The 22384-nt window shown below is 42.8% G+C and overlaps 1 protein-coding gene across 1 annotated transcript in view; it reads left to right on the top strand.

The window, feature by feature from the left end:
• PGBD5 (piggyBac transposable element derived 5) overlaps positions 1 to 11355 on the top strand; it is a 105963-nt gene extending 94608 nt beyond the window's left edge. The window contains exon 7 of the mRNA XM_077346467.1: positions 1068 to 11355. Within this exon, the coding sequence (XP_077202582.1) occupies positions 1068 to 1263 (196 nt within the window). The 3' untranslated portion in view covers positions 1264 to 11355. The remainder of the gene's footprint in view (positions 1 to 1067) is intronic.
• Positions 11356 to 22384: the final 11029 nt, after the last annotated feature.

Raw genomic sequence — 22384 nt, 5'->3', positions numbered from 1 at the left:
GAAGATGCAGTCTTCTTTGGGACACTCCCGAGACTCATCATAGCAAAGGTTTCCTATTTGGGGCTGATTATGAGATTGGATCAGGAGTTTGAATGAAAAGTCACAATTTTAGGCTTTTAACAAGCAGGAACGGACCCTCTCATGCATACTTAAATCATATTTGTAGGGATTGTGTTTCTAAAACCTTAGCATTTTAACTGGAACAGTTTAGCTCCTCAGAAGTATTTTTTAATAAACTATATTAAAAGCTAGCACTTTAAGTGGTTAACGACTTCTGTCTCTGTGCCCAGTGAGCTCAAACACAAAAACCAGGGGTCAGATCCTGTGCATTTTCAGCAGATGGCACTGACAGACAGAGTCAGATCTTTTCCACCTTCCCTTCTGCACGGCTAAGAGGCATTGCAGCTGCTCATTGCACATGGGTTTTCATCTACATGGATCTCCCCCAGCTCCTGGTACCCTCCTTTCAGCACTCACAAGGGCTGCTGTGAGAAAGGCAAAGCAGGACAAAGCAGCTCCAGGATCATCCCCTGGAAACATGTGTTGAATGTAATCTATTCAACGGCTGTGTTAATGAAGAAGGAGACGGTCCAAGACAGGCAAAAGGAAATACTTTATTGACACAATGTGTAATTTAATTGTGAAATTCACTTCTAGTCGATGCAGAGATCACCGCTGACGGAGATGTATTTTTGAAATGGATTAGATGGGTTCATGGAAGATATATCCACCAATAGCTGCTAGCCAACCTCCGTATGAAGAGGCAGTAAACCTCTGAATACTAATGCTAGGGCTTGGCCCCTGCGCCTTACTTGTTGGCCACCTAGGGCAGGCAGGCCACTTGATGAGATAAGATACTGGCATGGATAGTCTGATCCAGCAGGGCTCATCATATGTTCGTAGGTCCAGCTTGCCAATCACATCTAGCTTTGCCAAGCAAAGGAAGGACAAAGGAGCAGGACAGTTTGTCATGGCTGAATTACTGACCGTTGAGAGCAGGGATATTTCTTGTCTTCTAAATGTAATAAATAACGTTCTGCCCACTCCTCTTTTCATATGCTTTCTAGGTATTTCATTTCTCATAAACCCAACAAGACCTGGCAACAAGTGTTCTGGTTTTCCATCAGCATTGCCATAAACAATGCTTACATCCTCTACAAAATGTCAGATGCCTATCACGTGAAAAAGTACAGCCGTGTGCAGTTTGGCGAGAAACTTGTCAAGGAGCTGCTGGGCTTGGAAGATATTTCACCTTCTCATTGATGGATCGTTCCTTGTGTCTTAGGGGAGGGGAGGAGGAGACTACACCTCCACACCATCCAAATGGGAAACTTGTCAAACACACTAACCAAGTTGCTCCCCTTTGCAAAGGAGGGGGTGGGGGCTGGAAAACCAGTAGGATGGTAGAGGTTTTGCAGAAGGCATTGCTGGTGGTCAAGGAGCCCTGAAGAGAGCACCACATCAAAGGTGCACCTGTGAATGCTCCCTGGGCACTTGCACATCAGAGATGATTTTACGTTAATAGCTCTTTCTTAATGCTGTTTGTCAAACAGGGTGTTAGTTGCCACACAAGCCCCTTTCCCTAGCCCCTCCCACTCGGAAGCAGCCCAGTCGCTCAAGCAGGGCATTACAGACAATGGCAAACACTGTTTGACCACATAGTTGTCACCACACCGTGAGAAGACACCTGCTGTTTTGTGCTGAGAACGTTCAGCACTTGGTAAGGGGTCACAAAGAGGTTGCTAGAAGAGAAATATTTTTTAAAATGGTATAAATATATTTTGCAAGCCTGTTATTAGGCAGGGGTCTTAGTGGACTGATGAAGATTTTATTTTCTTGCAATGCTGTAACAGGAAATATAATTTCAGGGTGTATGTAGGGAAAAACATTTTTTAAAAAATAAATATATGAATGGCCAGCAACTGGACAATTTGCCCATCAGAGCTAAAGATATTTTGTCACCTCTGAAGCCAGTGTGAGCTTTCAGGTTGACTTCAGTGGTGCCATATTAGATACATGACAGAATTTCAAAAAGAAATATGGCACATTGTTTTCCCAGCAGCATTTGCTCAGAATACAGGGAGAGAAATGTAAAAAGAATATCTGAGAAATTAATTATCCTTGATATTAGACAGGAGTTCTGTTTGTTCAAAGAATTGTCTAAGTATTTTATGGGATCACACAGACATGGTGTTGTGCACTTTTTCATGGGGGTCTTTTCCATATCGTTTTCCCTGTGTTTGGTTGCTGACATGCAGCAGTTTGTCTCAAAGCTCCCTCACTCCCTCGGTTCCCGCTTGTTATCTTTTGTTGTTTCCGTGTCATTTCTCCATGTTTTCAAAACAAATGATCTAATTTGAGAAAGCAGAATGAAATTATGAAGAAGGATACCCAATGGAAAATGAGGAAGCTTGGGGGGGGGGCTCTCCAGATCAGCACCCAAATTGTGAGGAAACCGCTATGTGAAAAGATCTCATGTCTACAAATGCACCCAAAACACAAGGGCAAAGAAGAAAATCCTGCCCTCTGTGTTATGAATGCTAAGGCATGTGAGCTAAGGGTGTGACCCCATGACCCATGCCCTGGGCAGAGGAGGGGCAGCCTTCACCTCAGTCTCTCTCAGTGCTGTTGCAGATGTATATCCACATGCAATGCCTATATGTTCCTTGCATACAGTAGTAGTTGTTGCTCATAATAATTTGTTACATATGAGCATATTTGGATTGGAACCATAGTGTAATGCACTATTTCTCTCTATTTTCTTTATTCTTTTTTATTCAAGACTGATGAACTTTGTTTATATTCAATAGTCACACACACACTTGTTTTGTGTTATCATTCTGCAGATGCTCTGTATGAGTTCATAATGGAGACTTTCTACAAGTGTTCTACAAGTATGCAATCTTAAGAAGTCATACAGGGATCACAGGGACAAACAAAATATTGTGTAATCTGTAATGGGACACACACTTTGAAACGACTACACTAGTGGCCAATCCTTACAAAATCCTATGGGATTCCACTGAGAATGGAAAGGAACAACCTAGTAACAAATTGAAATGAAATATCCCTTTGGTGTTTCTTAAAAAAAAACTGGCTTAAACACATAATAAATTGAAGAATTTAAGAGGAATCCTGTGCTATGACCTCTGTACGATCCTGTCCGCTCTCACTTGAATGCATAAACCTTCTGCCAGGGACCATTGCTCTTTATCACATCAGGAAACGAGTGACATTTGCGCGCTCTAACTGCACATTTGAATTTGCGTTAAGACAATTAAACAAGATTGGAGCGAGCCTGCTTCATAAAGCCCATCATGCAACTTATCTGGGCTTACAACTCTTTGGCATTCCACTAAAGGAAACAGAAATTTGGTATAGATGAATCCTGAGTCATAGACAAACATCAGCAGGCCTAGATAAATGAAGAATTATCAGATAATCAGAGAATACGCTTAAGAGAAAAATGGCCAGACATAATTAGGGATTTGTTGTAGCATGTTTGGAATGGCACTTGCCGTCCCCACTCCCTTTTTTTGTCATCGAGTCACAGCTGACTTGCAATGACCCCATGGAGTTTGCAAGGCATGGGGCTTGCCATGTCCTGATTCCTTGGCATGACCCTGTTATTCTGACCCTGATTCACTTCTGAAATCTGCCAAGATCAGGGTAGCCGGGGCTATCCAGGCCCATTGCCTTTTGTCAACTGCCAACCCAAAAACACATCTTTAACTTCTTCTTGAAATGCCAGTCCAAAGAGACTTAGCATTTCTAGCCTTGCTGCAGAGTACCAACTAGCTCCACATATCAGCATTGGCCTGTGACATGTACGTTGCCATTCCACTATATTCACTGCCAGTAAAAATGTTTCAGTAGTGTTTTTAGTTGTCCTTCTCTTGTAGTCAGCAGCTGTTCATAATGATAAATTCTAGAAGGGAAGACACAAAAGTCTTGTTTTTATTAGAGTTAAAAAAGAACAGACCAATGGCACCTTAAACTCAACTTCATTGTGGCATTAGCTTTTGTGGACCAAAGCCCTTCTCAGCTGTCCTCTGCAGTGCCTCCTCACATCAAGATGTGCCTCTCTCCATTAAATTGGTCATCCAGTTTGTGGCAATATCAACAGTTTGCAAGCAAACTATGTCAGCCATCTCCAAGGGACTCTGAAAACTGCCATGGCTTGCCTTGCACTCCGAACAGCATTAAATAGCACTAAAATATGCAAATTTAATCTCACTTATAGATTTCAAGTATGGCCTTCATTGCTGGAGACAGTGTCTCCCACTTCAATACCAAATGTCACAAATAAAGGCACAGAGAAGAAGTTAATTACTTCTGCCTAGCAACCTGAAAAACATGAATTTCTCCTCTGAAAATGCACCATGGTGGGTGCTCTGAGGAGAACTGGGGTGATTCCTGCCTCCCACCAGGATCTTGCAAGGTAAGCTTTGTACTTTCAGGAAGTACCTCATAGGACCTTGGTGGGAGAAAGAATAGGAAAGACAGCTGTGTGAAATTGAGAAGTGAAGCCTCAGAGACGATTCATGCTATACAAAGTCCTTGTCGCTTTTGATTCTGTTATCGCAGGTGCATGGGGCTCATGATTTTCAGCTCCTACATTTCTTCTCAGTGACCCTATGAATTCACCTAGTGAATTCTTTTTCAAGCACTGAACAAAGCCTTCTGCCTTCTATAAGGCCAAGCTACAATCTCTGAGAAATCTATAGCAATTTAGAGACAGGACTTAATGACATAACTCCTTGCTTGTTCTAAAATTTCCATCAGGCCTAATTTTGCCTCAAGGGTTGGCTTCTGAATACTTATCCATGGAGTTAATACAGACAGCAGATAAACACAGGGTCAACCATTCCTGGGAAACCATTTCTCATAGTAATGATTTAGCTGGAAAAATTGCAAAATGGCAGCAAGAATTTTCAAATAGTATGGAAATGACCCTGCCCCCCTTCTCACTAATATAAGCTGGTTTCCTGAGTTTAATTAGCAGATTAGCATTTGTGCTATATTGTCCAAAGATGAATTCCCATACAGTTAATGTTGGATAACCTGGTCAGGTAAAACTGCAATTGCAGTAACTTTGTGATCAATCAGAGAGCCTTGGCCACTGTCACGTCCAGCAATAGAATAAGAGATACGCTTATTGTGTGCTGAGTGCCCCTTGAAGTGATGTTGCCCCAAAGTCCCACTTAAGTAATTTGGTTCACAACTTGCCCCATCCATGCCCCAAAAGCAAACATTGAAGCATATGCGACTGATGAAATGGCTCGAAGCTTTGAATGCATCCTCCATCTGGGCCACCAATTGTCATGCAAACTTTATTACCTGTGAGTAAGGCTGGAACTAGGGATGCCAGCCTCCAGGGGGCATCTAGGGATCCCCTGGAATTACAAGTCATTTCCCTGGAGAAAATGGATGTTCTGAAGGGTGGGCTTTATGACACTGAACCTCACTGTTCTCCCCAGGCTCCACCCTCAAATCCCCAGGAGCTTCCCCAACCTGGATCTGTCCACCCTTCTCCCCCCATCCCCTGATGGTAGCCGGGGGGACCTGACAACCCCAACTGGAACACAGCTTTCGTGTGTGGCAGTTCTGCTCCCATCGTTTCAGTGGGCTGAGAATACCAGGCAGACAGGGTAATGAGCAAGCTACCCTCTATACATAGCACAAGGATTGCCCTTCCATGTGCTGTTAAGATGTTCTTTCTACAAGAAGAAGAATATTAGGCTCTTATCACTAAAGTTAAAACAGCAATGGAAAAGAAAGGTGATATTTGCCACAGATGCCCTCTGGACTGTTGGACCCAGTCACGTTTGGTTGTCGCCTGTTGATGCACTTAACAATCAGAAGAGCTTCTCTGGTTCACTTCGTGAGCTCTGCCTTCTTAGCCATCACTGGTTGCCATTGTTCTCAGTAACATCTTTTAAGGAATCCCTGTTCCTACACAGTTACCTTGATTCACTTGCCTAGCTGATTTTGGCATATCATTGCATTATGTAGACTTTAGTTGACACATTTCCAGGATTTTGCCAGAGACTTAAAACCAACATCCTTAGTACTTTGGGTTGGTGCTGCCATCCTATTGATGGCTTTGTGCTCCTAACAATTGCCTAATGGACTCATTCCTGAATGGGTAACTAATGAGACTTCTTCCAGCTTATTCCTCTGCTTCCTCCAGGTACAGACAGCCCCTGCTGAGCCTGATTATCAGTTGTGACTGAGGACTGTATTAACATTTTGCACTTCTGTAATTGCCTTCCATCTGGAGAACTAGAACTTTTCAAACCCACAAATGAATTAGCCCTGGCCATGTACACACTGGGGTAGTGGAGTTTTATGCTTCCTGTTTTTAAGGTAAGAAGAAAACATTAAGGATTGCATCAGAATTGATAGCATGGGTTCAGTAGTCACGATGCCACCTTTGAAGTACAGATAGATGATACCTCGTTTACATTCGTTTATGTTTACTTCCACAGCTTAAAGCTTATTTACTGCCACCGAATAGGGTTTCAAAGAAAACATGGGGTTTTCCATACCCAAACAGCCTTGAGTAGTTTCCTCACTGCTACTACAGCTGCTACTACAGCAAAACAGCCACAGGGCTTCCACACAGAAGATTTCCTGCATTTTTTAAAAAATTGATGATTGGATAGCATTATGCTGGCATAATCCTATGTCCTTTTGATTGCAGAGATATGCCATTTCCTATATACCTCTGTAACAAAAGGGGTTGGAGACTTTTTAAAAATGTGAACTGAGAAGTCAGGGAACCTGGTACACGTTATTTGTTTATGCTTTGGCACAGTGTAACTAGGAAACCCTAAGATTGTAGGGCAGCGAGATGTTCAGATGTGGTTTGTGTTTGCCTGCCCTGCTTAGCTCTCCTGGGGCTACCCAGATGAGGGCTAAGCTAAGAGTAATGCGACTGGCCCAAGGTCACCCAGCAAGCTTCCATGGCATGAGCGGGGATTTAAACCTGGCTCTGTCAGTTCCTAGTCGGACACCTTAAGCACTATGCCACATTGGCCCTCGTTGGTATAATAATATATTGATATTACATTGTATAGCTGCCTTTAAAAAAGAAAGCCATGGTGATAGGGAGAGGAAATCACCTGTGAGGAAAATGGCCGCTGTGCGGAAGGGACCAGGAAAAGCCTGATTCTACAGGGGAACCACCCAGGCTTCACAACAATTTTCATCAAAGAGCAAAGCAGGTTTGGAAAAGGTCAGAGAAAACCTGAAGACACTTTTGAAGAGGCCTGAATGCCTCACAAAACAGTGGGGCAGCAGGCAAATAACTACTCCCAAACTTCAAGCTCAGGTCAAACAACCTGTGCTGTGTCACGAGTGCCCGCTCTAAGTATTAAGGTTCCATAGAGAGATAACAGGCAGTATTTCTGTCAGAGAAATAAATGGAAGATGGTCAGAATAAGGAATCATTCCTAATGCTTTGTTATTCATCGTAGCAAGGAAGTCCAATAGAGTAACCAGAATGCTTGGAAAAACTCTAAAAGAAGGCTCCACCCACTGTCATAGGAAGATGATGATAGACACCTTCTAAGTTATGTCATGGTCCTCTCTATTGCTGGCCAGTGAGTTTTACAGGGTTATAGGGCAATGATATTGAAGATAACACCTAGCAGTAACTCATAACCACCTAAACAGTGTCACTTAATAAATTCCTGAACAGCCTTTCATCTCGCTCACTTCATGAAAGACATTTGAGTTAGCCATAAAGGAAACAAGCTTTTTTCTAAAATAAGTCCTGCAGGAGGAAAACATTGTAATGCACTGTTAGAAGAGAACAACAGTGCTAGGGTCCAAGACATTTATGTCGACTTTAAAATCTGGAATTTGAAGGCTGAGACAGGCCTTTCTGAGACTTAATGAACACTGAGGAAGCACAATGTGTAGGGAAACCACAGTCATCTAAACATTTGGAGATACCTCAAAATAGCTTATCACAGTGTCCTGGAAGGGACCCTAGTTGAGAATGCTGAACTTACCTTAGCATGGGAGGCATGGCTCAGTCGCTAGGGAAAACACAGTAAAACAAAGAGGACAATATCCAGAGCTGGGACTGTTCTGAAATATTTGAAAGACCATTCAGTTACACAATTAAGGGAAATGCCTTTAAATCATCTTCAGTCTGTTTAGAGATGCAATAGGCCATTCCTAGGCAGTCAGCTGTTCATTAGCCCAATGACTCCAATGGAGTTGTGCACAGGTAAGTGCAGAATACTAGGGTGGAGGGCTGTTGAAGCACACACTTCCTTCTTAGTACACTTACGGCAATAGTACTGGTAACCTTGATCGTGTCCGGGCTACTAGTAAAGCTCCCAACAACCCTCCTCAGTTTACTTTCCTTTATCCAGCTCAAAGCGAAGTTATTCACCTGACTAGCAATTCTGTGGCATTACAAAATAAGTCAGTCTTCACAGACACTCAATTTTTTTTTACCATTAACTTGTCCTACTATGTCTAAGAGTTTCTCTAACAACTATTTCATTTTTTGGTTATTGTGTGCTGTTTAATTTTGCTCCATGTTCTTCTCCAGATCAATAGAACTAGCTGCTGTTTGTGTTTAAGTTGATTGCACTTTGCATCCTCTCTGGAAGATGGCTTGGATCCTCTTTGCAGACTGGCATGCCACAGGTATACCCTGCACTTCTAATGGGGAAACCCTTTGAAGAGATGAGAGTTCTTTTATTTCTCACTGTTCAATAATATTTTTTAAAGAATCTACTATTTATATATTATACACCCTAATAAAAATTCATTATGTCAAATCTCACTTTTCAAAGTATGGCTAACTCTTAAGAGTGATGATCAACAAACTATAGTCCTCCGTACAGACTGATCCTGAATTCTTGAACCCTTCCCACGGATGCTTAGTCTCCCCCGCCCCCTTCCCCAGTAACATCACCTTGCGTGTTGAGGAATCAGGATCTTGGGATGTCTAATTACACAGGGACATTTGTATGCCGCACCTAAATCAAGGGATTTAGGGCAAAGATCGGTAAGGGGAGCCCACCTATGGGCTACTTATTGGGTTCCACTGAGCCCCTAGTAAAATTATCAGAGGCAGCACACACACATCATCGCACATTGTATGGAAAGTGTAATTTCCCACCACACGGATTGCTGCTCAACAGGATCCTGGCATGTTCTTTTGAAATACATAGACCACTATATGGAATACACATCCTCTAGATATCAATAAACGCATATCACTGTTCATGTAGTAAATGTGTTAGATATTAAAGTGGATTTTTTGTACAACTCCAAATGGTAAAAAAAAAAATCTTTTGCCTCAACCATTTGCCTAATGTTATTGCAAACGTGGATTTTTGTTCTAATGTATGCACAGAACTTGGATGGCTCACCCTGACTTGGAAGGGTGAGCAGGGAAAGTGGTGGTGCAGCATGTTGCCCAGCAGGGGAGGAAGACCGCTTTGTCGGATATGTAGGATTTTCTGTGCAACCTGACACAGTGTCATCCTGAGCAGAGTTACACCTTCCCAGGTCCATTGGCAATGGAAGGGGCAATGAACTGCATTGGAAGTAGAGCTCATTGCACTTGCCTCTAGAACTAGGCACAGGTGCTAAAGGCAACCAAACTGCACCTCCTAATTCAGAACCTCAGCCAGGAGCTGTGAGAACTGAAAAGCAACATGAGGTTCTTTCTTTCCTAGCATCCAAGCTTTCATCTGAGAGAGGGAGATTTCACAAGTGAGATGCAAAGAAGACAACATCACTTCTGCACACCAGTTGCCACTGAAGGGAACCACTTTTCTCAGCTCCAGTAGAGCATTTAATGGCACAAATGGAGAATACAAATAGCAGACCTTTAGGGAGTGCTGGGGGTCAGTCATTCTAAAACTGTCCACAGCGTGATCAAATTAATCTCACACAAAGTGTATGGTCACCAAAACAAAACTGTAGGAGAAAATGTAAGGAAGATGCAAGCAATGCATTGCTCAATCAGGATTATTTACAGCTTAGATGTAATTCTCATTTCACTGGCTCTGGATTTCTAGCTAATTTTTAATATACCAACTAGAATCTGTGAACTGGGAACAGAATCATGGAATTTAAAATGACAAAAATACTGAATTAACTTCATCTGACACTGAAAGGATAGATATGCAAATGGTTTGAGGCATTGCAAGAAGAGGCATTTAAAATGAATTTCTAAGATTTGGAAAGATGGACTTAGTTCTTGCAGCTGTCCTAACACATGATTGTGACTCGGTTTCAAATTCCAGTTTTCATGGCGAGGAAACATGGTTCACTGACAGAACACACATTTGCATGCAAAAAGTACCAGGATCAGTCCTCAGAATCGCCAGTGAGGATATTTCAGGTAGTCTGTGGGAGAGGCCCTACTCTGCTGGAGACCCTGAGACTGGAGCTGCCAAGCAGAGCAAACAATACTAGGCTAAAGAGTGCAATGATTTAACTCTGCATAAGGAAGCATCATATGTTTAATGTCAAGTTAAGTCCTTAAGGTTTTTTTTTAAGTCACAGATAACAAGGTCTTTAATCCTGTAGCCCTCTGAAACTGCACAGGGCCCTCTTGATACATTCCATCCCTGTTAAGGCATGACTGCTGCATCATTGGTCAACACATTATAGAAAGAACAGATGTTAGTTAAAGAAAAAAAGGGTGACCAGGATACCTGCTGTTTTGAAATGACAGACGGCAGGCTACACTTCCTTACTCTTCTTTTTCTTTCCTTTGCAACATACATTCCATCAAATGAAATGACTGTACATAACACAATTGCAGTGCTGTTGTTGTGAGTCGTGCATTCATCTAACTGTGCATAATCAGGCTATGCTCACAACACACACACACACACACAAGATTGTGACTCAGTTGCAAGCATTTGTTTTCTTCCTCCCTCACCCAAAAATGTGTTTCAAATTCATGTTAAATTCAATGTGAGGTGCTGTTTTGTTGCACATTTGGGTTGAAAAACTCTGACAAGCAAATTTTATACATATGTATCTGTTCAAGAAATGCATGAGTGGAAACTCTACAGCTGAGGAAAGTGCCCAGCTATATTTCCAGCGCTTTGGTTCATGGGAGGACCCAACTTGTCTATGGTTTTTGTTTGACACAAAAGCACGCTTGCAATAAATTTTTACAAGTTTTCTACACCATGAGCTAAATTCTGCATTCCAAAATGTGAAGTGTGGTAACAACAAAATAATTGAATGGATTTTTAGTATCACTCTGATATCTTGTTATGTGATTCTTTTTCTTTCAACAAAGTTTGTTTACAATCAACAACTTAAAAATACAGTTAAATATAAATCACAACTTAAAAAATTGTCCGGGTCTTATTTTTACGGGCATCGGGGACAGGCTGTTGGGTATCTGTTGAATTATTCCTTAACATCTAAAATTAGATTCTTTCTTTAAAAGAGTCACAAGTGGCCCATGGGTAGCACAGAAAGCAATGCCTGTTCAACCTACTAGCTTTCTGGAGCAAACACTGAGGGGAGAAGGAAAGGTTTAATGGCAACCAGCTGCTGTTTCCATTCACTACTATAGTATGATCAGCTGTTTATTTCCTCCAGTGTCTAATATTCTGCTGAATCTAGAGAAGGGGGAAAGGGTGTGTTTGAAAGGTGGCCATAGCAGTAGAAAGAAGAGGGCTGTGAGAGAGAAAGGAGGCGTGGCATTTCAGCTGTGAACAAAAGTACGTGTAGAAATAACACCTCGCTCAGCACTCTGCAGATTCCATGTATGACACTACAGCCAACTTAGTTGCCCAAAGCCAACAAAATTGGCTACATGGCTCCTTACTCATATGGAAGGAAAATTAAATTAACAGAGATATTTCCATATTGGTCCCGCAAACAACTACAACCCCTCTTCCCTCTATTGTGGTGATAGGGATGCTTGAAAGCTTGCTTGTTTGGCTTGCATTCTGTTTGTCATTGCTGATAGAGACTCATCAGTTTGAATGGGCAGCTTCTTTGCACATGCTCAGAATTTTTTGTGGGGAGATCACCTTAAAGACCAATGAGATTTCCAGGGTATAAACTTTTGTGATTCAAAGTTCCCTTCATTAGAGACCAGCTTGCCAGCTGAATGGCAAGCTGTGACTGAGTGGATTCAAAACTTAGATATTTGAAGAAGAAGAAGAGTTGGTTCTTATATGCCGCTTTTCTCTACCTGGAGGAGTTTCAAAGCGGCTTACAGTCGCCTTCCCTTTCCTCTCCCCTCAACAGACACCCTGTGAGGTGGGTGAGGCTGAGGGAGCCCTGATATCACTGCTCAGTCAGAGCAGTTTTCTCAGTGCCGTGGCGAGCCCAAGGTCACCCAGGCGGTTGCATGTGGGGGAGCGCAGATTCAAACCCGGCTCGCCAGATTAGAAGTCTGCACTCCTAACCATTACACCAAGCTGGCTTAGTATATAGGGGGATTGCCCAGTCGATCTGTATAGCCATTGTGGTTACTTGGCTACATATTTTATATTATTACTAGTAGAAAAAGCCCATTGTGTTCTGTAGTGCAATGGACGCTAGCTCATCCTTTGGTGAGGGTTTAGTGCCTCACTTGGAAGCTGACAACCCTAAGAGGAGATCTCTCTGTGCTCCCAGGGGCTGTCATTCCACTCTGAGACCAGTCATTCCAGGCCTTGAGTAGTCTGTCTTATTGTAATGGAAAATCCATTCCTTATTTTCTTTGCAACTCTTTTCCCACGTTAATGTATTTCAATGGAGCCCATGCAAGTCAAATGGCATTCATGCCTCCCATTGTTTCCAATGGGTCTTCCAGTGTCTCCCATTGTTTCCAATGGGCAATTTTGTCATTTGTTTTAGTACAAACCATGGGGGGGGATCTTTTTTAAAACCTTCAGTGGAGCTTGGAAGCATGCACAGGTTGAGATTGTGAGAACAAGTCAGGGCTTGTTTTTTTTAAAAAATGGGATTCTGTTTAGAGAGGTAAAAACATTGCCACGAGATTGATCGATCTATTGCAGAGGCGAAAAGTTTAAGATGATTGTTCAAAGAACACCAACAGAGGGAAGCGAGAGGGGGAGGAAATCTATTTTAAAACCTTCTGGTTAGCAGCTTGGTTACCGACCATTTGTCCTAGCTCAAAACAGAATTTTAAAAAAGGCATAAAGCTGGAGGAGGTGGGCTTCAAAGGCAAGGCCGGGGGAGAGAAGAGGAAAGCAAATTCGAATATAGACCAAACATATTGGATTGCTGCAAATTGGCTCTGCAGCAGGGGAGTCCTGATCTGCACCTGAAAAGCCCAATTTTTGTGCGAAGATGGAAAATTACCACACAGCCAGAAGAGTGCCACCGCAAAATTTTCTGTCTTTGCAGAATTGGTCCTAGTTCCTCCCAAAGTCTCACTGTCTATTTTCCTGTAAAGCTAACTCCACTTGAAATTCTGGACCACTTATGCCTTTGATTTTGTAGGACCTTCCTGGCAAATATTTACCTGATTATTATTTACCTGGCTGAGCTTGAAAAAGTCACATCAGTTCCCATGTCTCTCCTGCCTGTTCACCACTTACAGTTTCAGGCTGTAAATATTCTTAATTTAGATCTTTCTGCACTTTCCAGACTCACAGGACCCATGGTGCTCGGTCGGTCAGTCTGTTTGCACCCCAAAATAGAAACAGTTGCTAGTAAGGGCAGAATCCTGAGCAAGAGCAGCAATTGACCCTGGGGAGAGGAGATTCCACCAATAGGAGTCTTGGAAACCTTCAGTATGTTGTCAGTATGTATAAGATATGCTTCCTGTGTGTAACTCTATACTATAAATAATACCATCCTCATACAGATTTTAAAACTATTACCAATTGTTTACCAATTCCATTTTGTTACAAGGAAAAGAGTCTATTTGGTATATTCCAATATCTGCTTGCTTATCCCTGCATCTAATCACTGTAGATGTTTCTACTTTGCAATCAGGAACTAGTTTTTTTACTCACAGCATCCAGCTAAAAACATTTAATGTGTTACTAAGGATTTATTTTTTCAACCTGCCCCTAAAAGTGGTAAAGGGATGACCAGCAGTGTATAAGAGTAAGAAATTGCTAAGACTGGTGAAGGTGTTTTTAATTGAAAAAAGCTACTAATTTCAATACCTTCTCCAGGTGACTATTATTTACAATGAATAGTAAACACTCTCAAATTTAGTGGGTTCTGTAAAAAATACATATTGCCACATCTCAAGTCATGAAGAATTTAATTATAATGATGTACATGTTTATCTATCTTGCATCTGAAAATGGTGGAGAGGTTTGGAAGGGCATAAAATTGGAAGGGAGACAAAAGGCTCTTTTACAGCACATTTATAAGATGTTGGGAAAAGCAGGAAGGGGAGCAGGACACTCTATGGAGTCTGAAAGTGTAAAGGGTCAGCAGGCCAGAAACTGAAAAAGGAATGAGAAAAGCTAAGAGGATGGAATTAAAAATGGGCACGGGGAAATGTTCCAAGAGGGAAAGTAAAACAGGAGAAATTAAAGCATATTCCCCCTATCTATTTGATTAGTTTCCCAGAGAAGTCTCCCTTGTAAGGGAAATTCTTAAGTGGTCCAGAGTGCCTAGCTATTCCCTGCAAACAGGGAGCAGACTGGGAGGAAAAATAGCCCAGGAAAAGGGGTCCCTAACCCCAGCCCCAGCTTGTCCCCACTAGGACTTTTTCAGGTGGCCTTAGTGACCAAACCATTCTTGGTGATTAGTCCTGGCCCATTTGAGAGTCTCAGATTTAGGGTGTAGGGAAGTTACCATGAGAGTCAGCCTGCATCATTATGCACTGGCATCTTAAATTGCACATCACAAATTGATTCCTTTTCCACCTCTGGCTCAGTATACCGAGGATTTCTCAGGTCTTAAAAACAAGGGCCCTGGGAGTTTAGAGCAAGAACACTTATGGAACTATTTTCTAAATAGCACCCAAGCTTACCCTAAAAACAGGAACAGCAAGCCTTCCATGTCTGTTAGGTAAAACTGTAATCTTTGCCAGCACACTGGAATGGATGTTCCTTTCATTTCTCTTCCAGCCCTACCAAAGAATCCAAACAGCCACAATGAGTCCTGTGGAGAACAATGATTAGTTTTTTCAAAGCTCTTTAAGTGAATGTATAAAGAGCTCAGAACTGGAAATAAAAGGGCCATTTTAGGGAATAAAACTTCAGGACCTTTATTTAAAAATGTCCTTGAAGGACCTTAGAGATAAGAAGATTATAGAAAGCCAAACAGAATGATTCTGTTTCTATAAATATTGAAAGTAGGTTATTCTTTCTGCCAATAATTTCATTTGTCAGTGCTACACATCCTAGCAAACATAATGTCTTTTATTTCTGCTTTAGAAAAACAGAGAAAGAAAGCTATATTTTGGTCAAAATCTGATTGTTAACTACTCAAATGGTAAGAATGTGGCGCAGTGGTTATAATAACACCAAGCAGGATCTGGGATACCTACCACTAAGATTTGTTTTGGAGATAAAATAAAGGAAGGGAGGGATAAAAATGAATTGCTTTTTTTTTTTTTAACACTACCTTACGGCTTATGTTGGTCTGGACTTCAAACAGCTAAGAACTATAGTGGTTTTAAAAAGATACATGGGGAAAGGATTTGCATTTTCAATAATGGCTTGAGTTAGACTGAGGATGTTTTTTTCTAGGTTACTTACTGGACACAAGACAGCATTTACAGAGACACAGAACCCTTACAGAATACCAAAGGAGTTCTATTCCTAAATATTATTGCCTTGTTTACAACATTACTTGACAGTGCTGGATTTCATTCAAGCACAAACATCTCCAAAGCTCTGGTGTCCGGAAGTTTTGAACTAAGAGAGGATTGCAGGCAGCCACCAAGAAACACATTTTCAAGTTAGGGGTTTATAACCCACAATTCCCTTGCTTTCTGCACTCCAGTAGATCATTCCCTGCATATACAGTTAGGATGTTTGTAAACTGAGATCTAGTTTCACTTGCAGTGCCAGAAACTAAGCCTACCAACAGTGTATTCAAGGAAGCGGGGTTGTTGACTTCAAGAGCTGGAATGTGGTACAGGTGCAGGAGTGGGAAGAACAAAGCCGAGAAATGGAAAGGAAGAGAGATGCAGGAAACTTCTTCTTATGCTCTAGCAGTTTCCTTATATTCTTATGGTCTAGCAGTTTCCTTATATTGCTGGGCAGCTTTAATTACTCTACCTCCACAGAGATACCCAGTTTGTATAAAGGTCACATTTTTATAGATGTTTATTCCATGGTGCATCCCCAGGCCTCAAATCAGCTTACATACAAGATACACAAAACAGTTTAAAACAAGAGACAGCCACTTAAAATGCTCTTCTGCCAGAGGATGGGACGTATCTTTCTTTCTTTCTTTCTCTTGATCAAGGCAGCATAGCTGTCAAGGATGACCATGTTCTGGTGTATTAAGGGCGGTCACCTTACATTACACGGAGCCTTCGGGGAGGGCGGTATATAAATTTAAATAAATAAATAAATGTTGAGGTCCTTCCCCATCCCAAATCCTGCCCACTCTTGGCTCCACCCCCAAAGTCTCCAGGGATTTCCCAACATAGAACTGGCAACCCTAGACCTGAGCAGATGGCCTTGATGATTAGCCACCAGTAGGGGGGGGGGTGCCAAACACCTGAAGAAAATCAGAGAATAGCGAACTTAGCTGGAAATTCCTTTAAGATGGCTTCTATCTTGAATGGGATTACTGGCCTATATAAAAAACAAATCTAGATTCCCTGTGGAATGGAGACTGTAATATTGCCATCCCCTGCCCCTTAAACAGCAATACAAAGACTGTCAAACAACAATCTATTAAAACTCATTGTTTACAAGGTCCAACAATGAGCCCATGGCAGAGAATGCTTTTGACCTGCAGTTTTTAAAAGAACAGCAAGCTGCATCAACATTCTCAAGCATATAACTCATTTTAAAGATGGGGAATACTGTGGGTCGAAGAAGCAGTGGCAGCACATGTTAGGAGCCTATTCACAGCCTAATAAAAACAGCCCAGTCCTATGTGTGTTTGCTCACTGACATTACTGGGACTTACGCCAAGGAACTGCATCTGTAGGTAAATAAAAATCAAACAAGCACAGTGGGAAGTTTTCTAGCACTTTATTTCCAGGCTCAGCTAAATGGCTTTTAAGGCAGCTTACAAAATAATTAAAAGCAATATGAACACAAATAAAATTGCTATTGCAAGAATTGTAATTAAATATTGCTACCAGTGTCACAAATGATGATCTTATTTTGCTGAACATCATTAAGGAGGTGTGTCTTTTTAAAGCAGAGGATCTGATAGTGTGCACATGGGTGAGGGACACAGATATTTTACTCCTGTCGCAATGCCAGAAATAAAGATTAGCGAGAAGGGCTATTTTGAGGATGAGTGAAAAACAAAGCAAAACCGCAAAAACAATAGTTATCAAAATTGGGAAGTAGGTGCACTGCAGCAAAGAATGGAAATATGTTGGAATAAGAGGTTATGGAGACAACAGAGATTAGGCCATTTCTGTGCAGCCGACGCAGTGCAGGGCCAGAGGAGGCTGGCTGCCCAAGCAAAGAGAGAGATTTGGTGAAAAGCTAAAGCTCAGTATGAGCTTAGGCTAGCAAGAAATGCTAAAAACAACAAAAAAGGGTTCTTTAGTTATATTCAAAGTAAGAAAAAGAATAGGGACATGGTAGGAACATTGCAGGGACAAGGAGGTAACCAAGAGAGGACGGAACTGCTCTATTCCTACTTCTCCTCAGTCTTTTCTTGCGAGGGGAATCATACTCAATGTTGCAAAATCAATTCACATGATGAGGGATGGGAATTGTGGTCTAGGATAACTGTAGTCCATAAACACATAATTTCTTTAAATGAAATACCCAGTTTCTTTAAATGAAACCAAATCATCTGGCCCAGATGAACTGCATTCAAGGGTACTAGAAGAACTTGCACATGTAATTTCTGAGCCTCTGTCCATTATGTTTGACAATTCTTGGAGAACAGGTAAAGTGCCAAAAGATTGGAGGTGGATAAATGTCCCCATCTTCAAGGGGAAAAAGAAGGATCTGGGTAACTACCAGACCATCATCTTGACATCTATAACTAGCAAAATTTTAGAACAAATCATCAAACAGTTGGTCCTTCAGCAGCGAGTGCGGATGACTGTAGTTATTAAGAGGGAGCATGGCTTTCTCAAGAACTAGTCATGTCAGACTAACCTTATCTCTTTTCTTAAGGAAGTTGCTACCTTGCTAGATCAGGGGAATGTCGTGGACATGGTTTACCTTGATTTAAGTAAAGCTTTTGATATGGTTCCGCATGATATTCTTATTGGCAAGTTGGTAAAATGGTGTATGGATCCTATTACTGTTAGGTGGCTTGAGAACCGGTTGACAGATCACACCCATAGGGTACTTGTAAATAGTTTGTCATCTTCTTTGAGAGGAGTGACGAGTGGAGTACTTCAGGGATCTGTTCTGGGCCCTGTGTTGTTCAACATATTTATAAACGATTTAGATGAAGGAATAGAGGGGGGACTTATTACATTTGCAGATGATACTAAACTGGGAGCAAACACAGTAGAAGACAGAATCAGAATGCAAGATGATCTTGACAGGCTGGAAAACTGGGCTAAAATTAATTCCAATAGTGATTATATTTATTCTTCATTTAGGTAGGGAAAATCATATGCATCACTATAGTATGGGCAAGCAGTATTACTGTTTTGGGGGTCTTAGTAGACCCGACACTAAACATGAGCCAGCAGTGTGACTCAGTAGCTAAAAAGGCAAACGGGATTTTAGGCTGTATTAAAAGAACTATAGTGTCCTGATCACATGAGGTAATGTTAGAGCTTTACTCCACTCTGGTAAGACCTCACTTGGAATACTGTGTTCAGTTTGGGGCACCACAACTGAAGAAAGTTGTAGAGAAACTGGAGCATGTCCAGAGGAAGGTTATGAAGATGGTGAGGGGTTTGGAGACCAAGTCGTATGAGGAAAGGTTGAGGGAGCTTGGTTTGTTTAGCCTGGAGAGAAGATGACTAAGATGTGATATGATAACTATCTTCAATTACTTGAAGGGCTGTCATATAGAAGATGGAGAAGAGTTGTTTTCTGTTGCCCCAGAGAATCAGACCAGAACTAATTGATTGAAGTTTATTCAAAAGAATTTTTGGCTAAATATCCAGAAGAAGCTCTTGACCATTAGAGTGGTTCCTCTGTGGAACAGGCTTCCTTAGGAGGTGGTGGACTCTCTTCCTTGGGAAGTTTTTAAAAGTAGAGGCTAGATAGTCATCTGACAGAAATGCTGATTTTATCAACTTAAGCAGATGGTGAGTGGGTGGGCAGGAAGGGATATGCCAATGTTTGTCTCTTGTGGCCCTTCCTTGCATACCCAGGGAATTGCTGATCACCACTGTGGGATGATAGGTGAATTTCCTCCAGGCCAGGATGGATGCTTATTTTATTTATTTATTTAGATTTTTATATTGGCCTTTCCTATGGCTCTGGGCGGTTTACAGAAAATATTTTGGAATATTTACATGGAACAGTATCAGTATCAATATAACAATATAACAACAATAACATACCAACTAGAACTAGAACAGTATTTCGACAACCATAACTTTGACACTTCCTTGGTAGGTTCAACCTCTTAGACTGGGGCAGGGGGGGGGGCTGTAGATGCTATGGGTCAGTTGGCCTCAAGCAAATACCTGGTGGAAGAGCTCCTTTTTGCAGGCCCTGCAGAAGTGTGGAAGTTCCGGCAGGGCCCTGATCTCTTCGGGGAGCTCATTCCACCAGGTGCGGGCCAAGACTGAAAAGGCCCTGGTCCTTGTTGAGGTCCGACGTGCCTCTTTAGGGCCAGGGATCCACAGCCAGTTGGAAGTGGCGGAGCGTAGAGTTCTTCTGGGGGTATAGGCAGGGAGACTGTCTCACTGGGCCCAGACCGCATATGGCTTCAAAGGTGATTCCTTAAGCTTAATCCGGAATTCAACTGGGAGACAGCTGAGTTCTTGGAGTACCGGCTGGTTGTGAGATCTCCATGATGTCTTAGTGAGAATCATGGCCGCGGCGTTCTGCACCAGTTGTAGTTTCCCGATCAAGTATAAGGGTAGGCCTGTGTAGAGCGAGTTGCAGAAGTCTAGTCTAGAGGTGACCATCGCATGGATCACTGTGGCTAGGTGCTCTGGGTCCAGGTAGGGCGCTAGTAGTTTGGCTTAGCGGAGGTGGTAAAATGCCAGCCGTACTACCTTTGTGACCTGGGCTTCCATTGTTAGGGAGGCATCCAGAATCATGCCCAGGTTCCTGGTGGAGTGAGATGCTAGGAGCTGCACGCCGTCCCATGGTCCCTTCCTACCCAACCACAGGACCTCCGTCTTTGCAGGGTTGACCTTCAGACGACTCTGCTTGATCCACTTTGTCACTGCTTCCAGGCATCTGGCTAAAGACTCGGGGGGGGGGGGGGGGAGTCAGGGCGGTCATCCATCAGGAGGAAGAGCTGGGTGTCATCTGCATATTGGTGGCAGCCCAGCCCAAACGTCTGCACTAGCTGAGCAAGAGAGTGCATGAAGATATTAAATAGGATAGGAGAGAGGACTGCTCCTTGTGGGACTCCACATGTGAGCTGGTGACGGCTAGATACTCTCTCTCCTATTGCTACCCTCTGTCCGCGACCCTGGAGTAAGGAGATCAGCCATTTGCGGGCTGTCACCCATATCCCAGTGTCAGCAAGGTGGTGAACTAGCTCATGATCGACTGTGTCAAACACTGCTGACAGGTCTAATAGTACCAGCAGTGCTAACCCACCTTGGTCCAGCTGGCGGCGGAGGTCATCTGTCAGGGTGACTAGCACTGTCTCCACCCCATGGCTGGGCTGGAAGCCCGACTGAAATGGGTCAAGGGCTGAAGTTCCCTCCAGGAACTTTCAACCAACTTCCCCAGAAACGCCAGATGCAAGACGGGGCAGTAGTTGTCAGACTCCTGCGGAGCCAAGGATTATTTTTTTTTAGCAACAGGCATACCACTGCCTCCTTTAATCCCTCCGGAAATTCTCCCGGTGAAAGGGAGAGGTTGATTATTTCCCAGAGGGGGGGTTCCTATTCTTATGTCTGTTGTTTTTAAGCACATGGTTGGCCTCGTTGTTGCTAGCATCCTGTCCACTTCAGCTAGTGAGAGTCGTCTGAAGTGACTCATTGTTCCCTCCAAAGACGGCCAAGGGGCCTCTAGTTCATTTTCTGTGCCCAAAGTTGGAGGGAGGTCATGGTGGAGAATCGAGATTTTGTCTACAAAGTGACTTGCAAATGCCTCACAGCTAATGTCCAATTGGCTATTGTTTTGGCGCCCTTCATTGAAGGTGGTAAGAGATCGGACTACCCTGAATAGTTGTGCTGGGCGTGAGTGCGCAGACGTGATGCTAGTCAAATAAAAGTTGCGTTTCCCTGACTTCACTGCCATCTCATAAGCTCTTAACTGCGTTCTATAAGATGCTCTTGATTCTTAATCGAGTCGTTCTCCAAACTCAATCTAGTCGTCTCAGTTCCCCTTTCTTCCCACGGAGCTCCTCAGTGTACCTTGGGGCCTGCTTGAGACGGGGACGGAGAGGACGTCTGGGAACTATCTCATCAATGGCAGCCAGCAGTCTGCCATGCCAGTCGCTGACCAATCCATCTAGAGAAATTGGGTCCCGCAGAGCATTCAAGAATCCGGGAGCGAGCTGAAATGTGCTCGGTGCCAAACTGAGGGGGAGGGTGGCAGCCTAAGCCAGGTCTTGAGAGTATAGCGGTCTGACCATGGCATGGCAGTAGTTGTGACCGGATCCACGCTCAGCCCCACATCAAAAATCAGATCCAGGGTGTGGCCTGCCTGCTGGGTAGGGCCAACACAAATGGCGAGAGCCCTAGTGTCGTCATGGCTGACACCAGATCCAGCCCATTGCTGGATTTTGGTGACAAGACACATATAAAGGTTAGCACTATAGATCAACTATCTCACATCTGAGTTCCTTAAGAACTCTGTTGTATGCCTTCAGGACCAGGAGACAAACTGTTTTTTAATTCCCTCAATAAGTCTAGAACTTCATCACTTCACCTTGGTCCAGTTCTTCAGACTCCCTTCTCTCGCTGGTTCCCTGCTTTACAGAGCTATTTATTTACAGAGCTATTTATGGTCTTGAAGCTCCTTTTGCCAGCCTTTGCTCCCTTCTTGGGGCAGACCTTCCCTTTTTTAAAATAAGCAGTTTTGCTTTTTATGGCTTTCTTGCCATGGGTCATTAACCATGCAGGCATCCATTTAGAACTGGCCATACCCTTCCCTCTACCTAGGGAATGGATGGATAGCACCTATGTGGATCCGATGGCTAA

The sequence above is a fragment of the Paroedura picta genome, chromosome 1 (assembly GCF_049243985.1).
Source record: "Paroedura picta isolate Pp20150507F chromosome 1, Ppicta_v3.0, whole genome shotgun sequence".
Taxonomy (NCBI): domain Eukaryota; kingdom Metazoa; phylum Chordata; class Lepidosauria; order Squamata; family Gekkonidae; genus Paroedura; species Paroedura picta.
The sequence above is the reverse complement of the archived record's forward strand: the minus strand, read 5'-3'. Positions and strand labels throughout refer to the sequence as shown.